This window comes from Schistocerca serialis, chromosome 1 (assembly GCF_023864345.2).
Source record: "Schistocerca serialis cubense isolate TAMUIC-IGC-003099 chromosome 1, iqSchSeri2.2, whole genome shotgun sequence".
Classification (NCBI taxonomy): Eukaryota; Metazoa; Arthropoda; class Insecta; order Orthoptera; family Acrididae; genus Schistocerca; species Schistocerca serialis.
In genome coordinates this window covers 949077816-949091116 of record NC_064638.1, presented here as the reverse complement: position 1 = coordinate 949091116, position 13301 = coordinate 949077816, and the positions used below count along the sequence as shown (strand labels likewise).

At 38.5% G+C, this 13301-nt stretch overlaps 1 protein-coding gene across 2 annotated transcripts in view; it reads left to right on the top strand.

Annotated features, from left to right (window-relative positions):
- The window catches only part of LOC126412640 (pre-piRNA 3'-exonuclease trimmer-like), a 228370-nt gene that overhangs the window by 73064 nt on the left and 142005 nt on the right, over nucleotides 1-13301 (top strand). For both annotated transcript variants that reach the window (XM_050082325.1, XM_050082335.1), the window contains exon 5: nucleotides 2262-2360. In XM_050082325.1, coding sequence (XP_049938282.1) covers nucleotides 2262-2360 — 99 coding nt within the window. The remainder of the gene's footprint in view (nucleotides 1-2261; nucleotides 2361-13301) is intronic.

Below are 13301 nucleotides of genomic sequence, written 5' to 3'. Positions count from 1 at the left end.
AACACATGTGCTGCTTCCCTACTCCCTCATTCCTACTGCTTCTCTCCTACCTGTCACTCCCCTCAGCTTCCAGTCTTTGTTGCCACCACTTCTTGCCGCTAGCCTAGCAGCTGCCGATGAGAGGCAGGGAGGCATGAGGAGTGGTTTGTTTGGATCTGATTCTCAGAGACTGTAGGCACAGCAACAGGGGACAGCGGTCATGTGTGCATAAGTTGTAATTGTGTGAATGTGTGTGTGCTCTCATTTTCTGACAAAAGCTGTGGCTGAAAATTTAGTCGCGAGAATGTGATTGTGTTCTCTACATGTGTGTGTGTGCAGCTCAGTAATCATCTTTATGGTAAGTTGCTAGCTATCCTCATTATTATTGATTCTCACTGTATTTGTACAAGTTATCTATTGGATTGATTGATCACCATGGTGTCATTTCATCAAGCTGTCTGTGGCTCATGAATAGCTGGCCACATGAGTGGATTTCCATGCCGGGCCAAAACCAGAGATCATTTTTGCTGGTATCTGTAATGGATCAGGTTGGATGATCTGAAGCTATACGGTTTCCAGTAATATGCACGCCCTGCCTCTGAAATCTAGTCTCACTGATCTGCCTGCAGGGCGAGTCTGTTTTTTTGTGGCATAATGCAGTGGATTTTCACGGTTTATGCATGGACCCAGGACTGTTGTGCTCCTCAGCAGGCTAGAAGCCACGGGCGATGGATTTCAGGAATTGCAACTATCACACCGCAAAAATGTTGTACAGCGTGGCATTTTATTAACATTTTATTTATTCTAGTACGTTTTGGCACTTCAAAAGTAGTTTCTATGTTAGGAAGTTTGGATGATAAGAAGAAGAAAATTGTGCCTGTCGCTGGCGATTTGTACGCTCTGTATTCTTATATTTCTTGAAAGAAAAATCACACAATACCTGTAAAATAATACATATGAGAAGTGGCTAATAACCGACAGTAACGAACAGAGTAGAACCAACATTTTGTTGGTGGTCACCTACAGTATTGGTTTACATAATTCTTCTCCATCTTATACACTTCTTTCAAGAGGCCTACTTTTTTCTGAGGTTATTTCCGATATCAGTAAAGGTATTTTAAATCCGTCTTGCAACTTCCAAGGAAATGCGTATTTTTGTTAGCAAATGATTTTTGTTTTATTGAAATAAAATAACATCAGTGGACTTAATGAACACACATATAATTTACAAAAGATGTTGATGTTAGTATTAAGATTTTTACTCATCTTAGTGAACACCATCTGCTTGAAAGTTTTTTCGCTATTGTTTCTTGTACCATAGCTGCAAAGACAGATTATCAACTTATGTCTTATCTTACCTTAGATCCCAAAGTTGCAACTCTGAATTTACTTTACAATTTGTTAAACGTTCTTAAGAGTTCTTAAGAACTTTTAAAAATTTGTGCAATTTTAAATATGGTGGCCTTAGTGCTCTCATTTAACTTGCCAAGAAACAAAATCAAATTTTCTTGATCAAAGTTCCTCTTTAGGTAATATTGTAAAAGTTTTTTTACTGCTCTTTGGCAGTTCAGTGAACAATGCTCAATCATGAAAAATTCCTGAACTCATACAAAATTTATACTGCACTCCAGTTTAAAGTGGTATCAAAAAGTAAGTTACAGAAAATATCTTAATATTAATCAACTAACCAAATCTGGACATTAGATTTTCTGGTATAGTAATTATTAGTTGAGCCACCAAGCCACTTGTACAATAAATGATCACACATTGCTGACAGACCTTTTGGCTTATCATATCTGCACTTGTCCTTATGTCAGACACATGAGGTTATCTGTATTGCATTCTGTTGATGATACTGGTGTAGAGTGTCTGCAGAACAGTGTTTGTCAGAGCAGAGATTCTTAAGAATACAATAACATTTTTAAGAAAGACAGATCAAAACTGAAAACAGTGTGAATACATTCTAGTTAAATCACATGTACTGTTGTCTTGACAAAGTTGGTCCACCTGAGCAAAAGTTAAAGTGTTATTTTTTTGGATTTTAAAACTTATTTTAACAGGATATCTTTTCTTTGTTTGCAGAATTTGTGTTGAATCATTGGATGTAGGTCAGTAAGCTTATGATTTCCTCTTATTGCCTGTGAAGGTGAGAGTTTGTATGAAAGTTTTTTGCCTCTGTGTTTTGTTGATGTTGGCAACATAAATTCTTGCATGTGCTATTTATTTTTCATAATCACTTCAAAAAATATATGTCTTAATTCACGCGTTTTACTTCTTTTCAGGGTCTTATAGCTCATTTAAGAAGAAAATGAATGAACTGTTTCCAAATTTGTATGACACGAAGCACATTAGTTTCGAACTACAGCACAGGCTGGACAGAGGTAAATACTAGTTAGTAGATTGCTTTTTTTGTATGTTTCTCCCTGTAGTGTCCAACAAAATTGTAAATAGTAATTACTAACAAGAAATAATGTAATATAATGACAAAATCTCAAGGCAGTATAAATCATCAGTTTCATCAAAGAGATGAAAATACTTGAAGCTCATGTTGATTGTTGTAAATAAAAAGATTGTATTCATATAGCCCACCTAAATACATGTGTAAAATTGTGAAGTAAGTGCACAGATTGTCGATGGTATTTTGATTTACTACACACAGGAAACAGTTATTGTGTCATTTTGATCAGATAATTTTCATAGTTGGATTCATGATATGGCTAAATATGCAAAAGAGCCATATTTCTACACAAATCGCAAACATAGAAATTAATTGTTTATTTCATTTGATTTTTTATTGCCTTCAGAACGCCTTTACACGTGGATGTAGGAAAAATCTAAAATACAGTTTATATAACTATTATAATTAACTCGTAATAAAAAGAGAACAATGAGTGTGGGGCAAGCCACAATTACAGTTAAGTTATAATAAACTCGTAATGATAAAAAACAATGGTTATGCCTGTAGACTGAAATAAATAAGCTCAGATTTAATGATATTTAAGAAAACATTTAACTTGGTTATTTTAGACTCATAATAAGAGACAATAACAGTAACATCTGTAGAATGAACTAACCAGCTATAAACTTATGGTATGTAACAAAATATTGAACTTAATTTTTTGTAGGCTGACATTCGTAAATTCTTGAACTGTGTAGCAGTAGTTCTTCTGACATAATGTTTTTGCTTTTGCTCTGAATCCATCTCTGTTTAGCTTTATTTTCAAGTATCTTGATTTATAGTACAATTGGCATATGCCTTACGCTCCTGTGTCCATTACATAGCCTGTGTGATGGCAATAAATTATGTACCCAATTTTGCCGTTGTTCAGTATAAGGTTGCTTGTATGTAAGCAGTGTACCAGCTTATAGTTTGTATCAGAAATCGTGTAGTGGAATTCATTATCACAGTGATTTGAATCCAGTATATTGGTGTCATCAGCAAACATTACTGATGAAATTGCTGTTACTGTAAAAGTACTATCTTGCAGATTCTGTGGCAGAGTTGTCATAGTTAGTATATTTAAAAAAAAGGGCAAAAATGGTTTATGCCTCCAAGTAAAATCTTCCAAGAACTGAAGCGTATTTCAAATAAAATGTTTTATGTACGTATTAAATATTTGGGAGTCAGCTTATAGTTTTAGTACTTGCTCCAACAACAATAAATAATTGCTATTAAATAGTGATAAGAAATAAAATTTTCACAGAAATGTGTTATATTTTATTTCCTAGTAGCCTTCACCACATGATTGAAAACATTTCTAGCTTCAGCATTTACAAACGCTACTGTATTTTTGAAGATGTCAGACTTGTAGATGGCACTAAATAGTATTTCTTTGCCATGTCCGAGAGCTTTGCGTTTTGATTGTTACAGACATCATGGATGATTTGCAGCTTTTGCTGAACTGTAAGCTTTCTATGTTTGAAGGCCATTACTCCACAAAAGTGAAATTGATAACTTAAAGTAAAATTGGAAACTTCGACACTTCAGTAAAACAAACGATTCCGCTATTCGTGTTTCGTAGACTCAGTGATTGTGACATCAGATCATTTGATCTAAGTCGCATGGAAATTGGTTTCCGATTCTTTCAATGCATCTACTGGTATCACTTCAAGGGAAGTTGAATTAAATACTGTACTAAGTTCTAGGCATGTATCAAGCGGTTGAATTGATTACCATTTATTGCATCACACAACAGAAAATTTTGGTCTGTGTGAAATAGAAAAAATTGGAAACTCACTTGAAAATGTTAGGAATTGTGTAAAAACTGGCATTCAATTTGCAAACTGTTTCATGTTTTTTTCCTTTAAAGCAGACCTTTTCTTAAAGTGGGAGTTGCTGAATGTGGGGAGAAATAGCATTGTTCTTGCGGGAGTTTCGCTGGGACTGATGGAAATGTTCGTTAGACACAGAACTTCATTAAAAGCCAGTTCATTGCTCCAGGGTGTTGCTGTATTTCTACTGTCTCACTTGCTACCCTGTTTGCATTAATAATGGTGGTAACTTGTAAATCACAACAGGTACAACATTTATAGCAGTCATTAGAGAATTTTTTCAAAAAAATAGTAGCATAGTTCCATATGTCTCTTTCAGCTGGGTAGAATATCCAACTGGTACTGGTGCGTATTTATTTCCATTGTGTGATAATACTGATTTCAAGCATATTCTAGAAGAGTCGATGAAGAATCCCCATGCTCCAGTGTTGTGTTCCACCCTGAGGCTTCATATGAGACCTTGGACATCTGTATAGTAGCAAATAGTGACACTCATTGCAAACAATTTCACAAGTTTTTTGTGTCTGTGGTGAAAATGTGAAGTGTTGTATCCGATGCAAGCAAAAGATCAGCATTGTTCATTGAACATGTGCCACTCCAGATTGGCAAAGTCTGATACGTTGCTGGAAGGTGAATGAGTACTCTCTTCTTGTGTTTCGTCATAAACTGTATATTCTGTAGGTACTAATGGTTTTAGGCAAGTGACAGGATCATGTGAATGTGGTTTAGAAACTGGTCTGGATGTAATAGAGATGCACAAGTTTTGTAGAAATATCCAGTGATATTTGCCACACAGAAGTAACAGTCTGTGGTATGTTTGCCTGATTCATGCCATATCATATGAACTCCGAATGTCAGATGATTTTCTTATTCGCCTTCCTTATCCATCCCCACAAGTTGCACAGTGTGAAACAAAGGAACTGTGATGCCCACAATTTACCTGTACCCACCTTTAAATCGAAGTATAGTTCATATGCTTTCTTCAGAAGTGGTGTAAAAGTTGTCTGGTAGTTTTTTTCGTAGATAGCTGCACACACAGAAAAACAGTGTGACATTGAAAATGCTTTTGCGTTTTACCTGTTTCCACAGAGGGTGAAAATATTTCATGGCATCGCATGAAAAATTACTAAAAATGTGGGGCTGGGTGGAAAAGTATATATTGTTTGTTTATCAGTTTTAGAGTTTGCCACATTGTGACAACATGTGATTTATATTAAGACAAGAGGGCAGAAGCCAGTTTACTGGCAGACCTGACCTCAATTTTAAGTGAAGATATAATGAATGTGAGATATGTTTTAAGAATCTGTGTTTTAGTTGACCTTCTACCTAAGCTGTTAGGCCGGAGCTTTTAGTATGTGTAGAGGATGGTTGGCTCATCAAGTTGTTATACTAGTGATCAGCCAACCATCACTCCCGGAATAGCTGCCCTGTGCCTTTTCTGCCCTGGTAAGAATGTTTTAATTGCACATCTTAAGACAATTTCAGTATTGTGCTGTTAAAGAATGTCTGTGTGTCCTAATGTGAGTAAGCATGCAACAGAGCAAATGTGATCTTACCTTGCTTTTGTAAGTCTACATTTTATATATTTTAACCACATTCATCTCCTGTAGTGTTTGTATGGGGCACTGATAATGACATCATTGAGTGCCCTAAACAAACAGCCACAATAATATGAAGATTGTGTCACCTTTTGGGATATATGACTACCCATGGATAAAGCATTCAACTCAACATATAAACATTAAGTTAAATGAATTTTATCCATAGTGAATGCTGTTGAACTCCGTGACTGTTCCTTTATAGGGTGTAGAAAAATTTCCGCTACCAGTCACAATAAAAGGTTATTTATTTGTCACATGACCAGTTTCGGGCTTACGCCCAGCTTCAGGTGTTTATACATTCATGTACATGTTTATATACTGGATGTACCCATGCCTTGCCACTTACAATTGTCCCACATGTATCTGTTTAGTCACCAGCAAATAATTTTTTTGTATTTATACAGTGATCTCCAGTATATAAACATGTACATGAATGTATAAACACCAGAAGATGGGCGCAAGCCCGAAACTGGTTATGTGACAAATAAATAACCTTTTATTGTGACTGGTAGCAGAAATTTTTCTACAGCCTATAAACACAAAGCTTCAGAGGTTGTTCAACAGAATGGAACAGTCACATGTGAATGTGATTGATGCACTGCCCCTCACATGATCGCACGACACATATGGTATTTGTTGTGTTGACCTAAGAGCCAACACCGTGTTACTAGAGGATGCCGAAATGCACGCGTTTAGCTCACGCAGGCTGGCGTGAGGAGGGGAGGACTATACTGACGTGAGGTCTGGAACATGACAAGGAATTAGAATTCAGAAAGTGGACGTAATTAGTTTCATACTTAACTTTAATCCATTAATGATGAACATCGCTCTTGACGGTACATGATTCACAATATTATCTGTTCAGAATAGTAACTGAATATGGCGCCTTCCTAGGTCGTAGCAAATGACGTAGCTGACGGCTATGCTAAACTGTCGTCTCATCAAATGAGAGCGTATGTAGACAGTGAACCATCGCTAGCAAAGTCGGCTGTACAACTGGGCAAGTGCTAGGGAGTGTCTCTAGACTAGACCTGCCGTGTGGCGGCACTCGGTCTGCAATCACTGATAGTGGCGACGCGCGGGTCCGACGTATACTAATGGACCGCGGCCGATTTAAAGGCTACCACCTAGCAAGTGTGGTGTCTGGTGGTGACACCACAGTATTGTTTCCAGTAAGCGGTTACTTGCACAGCTGATTTCCAGTGTCATTCAAACCGCTATAGAGTACATGACTGAGGCTACTTTCCATTGTACCGCATATCATGTTATTTCCATTTCTGTTCTTGACTGCTTCAGTGCCTCTGTGTGTATCTTTGCAGTCACTAGGGGAACAGTATGTGGAGAGTTGTTGTATGTTCCTATATTTCTGATGTAATACTTGTTCTTGAAACTTTGGTTTTGTGAGATGGTTGATGCCTGTCTCCAAGCATCTACCATTTCAAGGTTTTCAGCATATCCAAGATGTTCTACCATGGGTCACATGTACCTGTTAGTCTGCTTGGTAAGGGTCCCACATACTTAAGCCATATTCTAGGATACGTTACACAAATGTTTTGTAAGCAGTCTCCTTTATACACTTGACTACATTTTCCCAGTGTCCTATCAGTGAACGGAAGTCTTCCACATATTTAATTATGACTGAGCGTATGTACTCATTCTAGTTGATATTCTTTCAAATTTTTACACCCATTGAAGCTACCCAGACAAAAAATTTGGTATCTCCATGACACTTGACTCTAATGCCATGTAAACTGCCTCTAGTGTTGATAATGGCCTCAGTTTGCTGGGGAAGGGTGTCTGCAACATCCCTAGGTATTCCTTGTTCAGCTGAGGCCACTCGTTGATGATTAGATACTGTGAGGCTTGAAGTTGTGAAGATGTTTGTTGCTGTGTTTAGCTCACTGTATTCCAAATAATCCCAGAAACTTCCTATGGGATTAAGAATTGGGTGATTTAGTGGGCCAGGCAATGTGCGAGAGTGCTTGAAAGTTCATCAAACCAAGGATGTATGAGAGAGGAGACCCAAAAGAAACCGAACAAATTTTTTGGTGAGCAGAGCTTTTGTAGTACCAGGTTTTGCCACTAGGAGCACATAGAGCGAACATTCCAGCAGAGTCAGTAAGCCGAGTGCCATTGCTGAAAGAGGTCAGGACTAGTTTCACCATAGTTTCTAGTGACAACTATTTTGTGTAATTGTCATTTTTGCAATGGCTAATTTTTGTGAAGAACATGAAGCAGTGAAATTCTGCTTTTTGCTCAGAAAAAATTGAACAGAAACTCTTGAAATATTAAAAGTGGCATACAAGGGCGAAGCTGTGGGGAATACTTCAGTGTTTGAGTGGTTTTCCCATTTCAAAAATGGTGAAAAGTCAGTTGAAGACAAACCTCATTTTGGTCGTCCTTCCACTTCCTGACACATGAAAATGTTGAAAACATTTGTGCAGTCAGCAATGAAGATCGACGAGGGATTGTTGAAGAAATTGTGGAGCAGGAGTGACTTGGAGTCCAGTACAGCGAATTGTGACAGAAGGCTTACAAATGAAAATGGTGGGTGGTAATTTGCGCCAAGCCTGCTGACTGTGAACAAAAACAAGGTTGCGTGGAAGTATGCTGTGCTTTGAATTTGAAAGAAGAGTCCTAAAATAATCCAAACTTTCTCTCTCTCTCTCTCTCTCTCTCTCTCTCTCTCTCTCTCTCTCTCTTTTTTCCAAAAATTATCACAGGTGACAAAACTTGGTGTTATGCTTACGATCCTGAATCAAAGAAACAATTGAGCTAGTGGAAGACTTTAAGTGTGCTTCTCCACAAGAAAGCTCATCCTGTGAAATCAAAACATTAAGACCCCCACCTCCCAGATGTCAGACATGTCATCCAACCAGTGTTTGTTCTGCAGGAAGACAGTTAGCCAAGCTTTCTACTTGTAAGTTTTCGAAAGATTGTAGAACAATGTGCAGCATAAGTAGTGGCCTGATTCGTGGCAGTCGGGTGACTGCCACTTCCCCACCCCATTTTTTTTTTTCATTTAAGGGTCCTTCATGATCACATCAGTTACACAATTCACAATTACCAGATCTGGCCAATGCCATCTTCAGATCTGTTACAAATAAAAAAGAAAAAAAAAAGAAAAAAGAAAAAAACAACAGTGGTGTAAGAACTTAATTCTTGACGTTCACTTCTACCAGCAATACATTATCATAAAAATATTCTGGTGTAAGTGTCAGCATCAGTATCTATATATCTAGCTACATAATAAGTACTGGTAATGGCATGGGTACATCCTGTATTTATACAAATAGCAGAGGCTATAATATTCCATATGGCAAAGAGAGTGCCTGACAATAAAACGTGAACTCTCATACAATATGTGGAAATAAAATTTACACTTAAACTCCACATAAAAACATGTAAGCAGTAATAATCAAAAGCTCCTAGTCTGCCAAAGTAAATAATACATGATAGTATAAACATTTAAAATTAACATCACATCTGTAAATCTAAACCTTGCAGCATGAGGAAACAACTATAAGTGTAAGATAATTAACAAGACAAAAGACAATGGATTAAAATCTTGATGGTCAATGACACATTCATAGTGGCATTTCAGTTGTGCCGCCCCATGGCCTCTCTGTAAGATGTTTTTGTTTGCCTGTGGTAGAGCAATGATTGCAGTGAGACACAGAAATAAAACTTTCAGTTTACAAAGTATAATGGAATATTACACGTATAACAGGAAATCAGATATCTGTTTTCAGACAGGATAGTCAGTCTCACAAACATAAAAATGACAGATAATGAAGTGAATCTTCTGATAAAGGGTTTACATTTTATTACTACCCTGAAATTGAGCCCAACCCCAGTAAAAAACTGGCTCAACCTAGCCCATTTGTGCAGAACCATCCAGTAACTTTCACAAAAACATTATTTTCTACTTTCTCACTTGATGCCTCTTTGCTCGGCTTCACAGTAATGCTTGTATCCTCCGCAAACAGGATTAATTGTGCCTCCTGATTCAAAGAAAATGGCAGGTTGTTAACAAAGCAAGAACTATAGTGGACCAATGATCAAACCCTGTGGGACATGGAACTCCCATTGTAAAATCTCCCCAGGCATATGACAGGGCATCCCTCTTTCTACTGCTCGAGTAGCCTACTTACTTAATTATCCGTGGCTTGGCCGTAAGTGACCATATGCCTGCTCCACTCTCCTCCTCCATCATTTTCAGTTATGGGCCTCCTTCTCCTAGCCCCATGTACTCAGTTTCCTTGTCAATATTGTCCTTCCATCTTGTTTGTGGTGGTCCCTGGTACCTCCTTCCAGGTACAGCTCCCAGAAACACATCATGGGGTATCCTCCCTCCATTCATCCTTGCTACATGTTCAGCCCAGGTCAACCTTCTTCTTATTATTCTTTTTATGTCAGGCTGTGCATAAAGCTCTTTTAATTCTTGGTTTTTTCGTATTCTCCATTCCCCTGTTTGTGAATCTATTTTAATTCTTGGTTTTTTCGTATTCTCCATTCCCCTGTTTGTCAATCTATCACAGGACCATATATTTTTCGTGGGATTTTTCCTTCGAAAACTAGTAGTGTCTCTTCATCTGTTCTAAAGGTGAGGCTTTCACAACTGTACATAACCACTTGCATAATGATACTTTGGTACAGCCTGATCTTAAAACTTCTTGATGGGGATCTTTTCTTCAGCACATTCTGAAGGCTAAAGTATGCTCTGTTGCCTCTGACAATTCTTGCATTTATTTCAATTTCACAGTGGTTCTGATCACTGCAGAGATTACCAAGGTATTTGAAAGTATTTGACATTTTGAATCGGGGATTGTCCAGTGTGTCCCCATCTCTCACTGACTTGCTCAGGACCATGTATTCCGTCTTATCTTCACTGACTTGCAGGCCTGCACTACTGGCAATCTTGCAGTATGAGCCTGCCACTCTTCTGAGCTCTTCTCCACTACCGCTGATTAGGATTATATCATCCGCGTATGCCAGTTGAGTCATTGACATGTTGTATAGGGGTATTCCAATGGGGTCAGTTTTCATAAATTCCCAGTCTATTTTTTTTTAGCACAGGGTTGAATAATATAGGGGAGAGGGCATCTCCCTGTCTGAGGCCAGTATGAACTTCGAACTGTTCTGATAGACCGGTACTTGTCTGCACTTTACAGAGTGTTTGTTCTAGACACATTGCCACCAAGGGGATTATTTTAGATGGAAACTAAAATTCCTTTATTACTCTGATTATAGTACCCCTGTGTACGTTATCATAGGCTTTTTTGAAGTCAGTGAAGAGCATGTGCATGTCTGTATTATATTCCCAGCATTTCTCCGTTGTTTGACGTAGGGTAAATAGGTGGTCCACTGTTGATCTGTTGTGTCTAAACCCACATTAGTAGTCTCCTACAGCTTCTTCAGCAAATGATAGTATCCTATTTAGGAGACATAGAGATAGTACTTTATAGCTGACATCTATCTGAGACATTCCCCTATAATTGTCACATATCAGGCGATAATTCTTTTTCAGTAATGGACAGATGATGGCCATTTTCCAATCTTCTGGGAGACTTTCTTGCTCCCAGACCTTCCGTATGAGGCTTGTCATGGTTCTTACAAGGTCAGGTCATACATTTTTTTTTTTTAGCTCTGCAACAATTTGGTCTTCCCGAGCTGCTTTGTTGTTCTTTAATTTTTTGAGTATTTGTGGGAGTAGTCACTTCTATTTCCACAGTTTGTGGCAACTCAAAAGGAAGAAGTTCTGTGGGGTCTTCGCAGTTTAGGAGCTGGGAGAAGTATTCTGTCCATCTTTGCCCTATCTCTTTTCCATTCACTAGTATTCTTCCCTTTTCATCTTTTGCTGTTCTTTCTTTACATACTTTTTGGTACATTTCTCCATGTTTTGATACATTTGTCTAGTCCTGTGGTGATTCAGATCCTCCTCTGCCTTGTTAAGTATGTCATTGTAATATTTCCTTTTTTCCTGTCTAAGAACTGTTGATGTTTCTTTCCTTATTCGAGTAAAGTTATCTGTTAGTTGTATATCACATATCTGGTCAAACCATTGATTTGATTTGGTTTGATTTTAACAGGGAAGCTAAAACAGCTTAGGTCTAACCCACCACTGCCCGCACCAGTTTTTTGTTAGACACAATTTCTTCAGGTCTAGTTGTCCCGAAGATCTATATCTTTTACTCTCCAATGCCGTGCATTCGAAGATTAGGTGTGATGCAGTTTCTTCAGCCTTATCACAGATCCTACATTTAGGGTCCTCTTCTGTTATACCCATTGTGTATAGGTGTTTTTTGAAATTTCCATGGCTGGTCATAAGTCAAGTTACGAGTTTGATCTCTTTCCTGTTCAATCCCAGGGTTACAGAGCTTCTTTTAAAACATGGCTTGGGCGTCATTACCTTACACTAGGTTTACCCTATTGCTTCCCTCTAGCTCTACCAGAGCCCTGTGGCATTCTGCAACAGTGTTAGATCTTGCTGCAGAAGCTGCTACTGGTTTCAGGGCTGCCTGGCTGTGTGAATAGGTGTAGATGCTACAATCCTTGTAGCACCTATGCATATTCTCCTCGACACATGCCCTGGTTGCACTAATGTCAGCTTGGAATACAGAGGCCAGTTTTCCTAGAGAGATGATGCCCTCCAGTCTTGGCTGAACCCCGTACACCCCTGCCCCAGCGCCTTGGTCTATTTTCGACCCATCAGTGAACCAAACTGTTTTCTATGAGCGTGACATCACAACTGTTTACATTAGGTTCGTTTGACCAGTTGCCTGCGGGCTCATGCGCATGCGCAGTTGGCTTGCGTATGAGCAGTACCTTCGTAACAATAAACTGTTTTCTATGAGCGTGACATCACAACTGTTTACATTAGGTTTGTTTGACCAGTTGCCTGCGGGCTCATGCGCATGCGCAGTTGGCTTGCGTATGAGCAGTACCTTCTCCCACTTCCCGCTACTTGAAGTGTGGCTGTTAGCTGTGTCGGCAGCAAGCAGCCAGATGCCAATGAGAAAAATTTTTCTCGCATGCCCTAGCTGCCACATTCGCGCGTTCTCTGAGTTGAGTTGTAGTGGGGAGGGGGTTAGTCTCCACCTGACCCCTGTTTGCGTTAAGTGATTTCGCTGTCAAATGAAAACAAAACGGATTTCTGCGTCCGGGAGCTATCAAGTGAATTATAATACATTAACATAATTACAGAGGGCAAAAATATATTATTGGTTTCAGTTTTCTGATTTTTTTTTTAATTTCCGAATTATTAGCAGTCAAGCATTAATCACGTTGCCGAACAATGTTATTTTTGTCAGTTTGCTAAAGAAATGTGGGTTTATTAATCTTTCCACTGAGGCAATCAATTTACTTGAAACGAAGTGTTTCATTCCACAGCATTGGATAGTTACAGCTGTTTGCTGAATTTCAAGTGCACGTTTTCATCATCTGCCA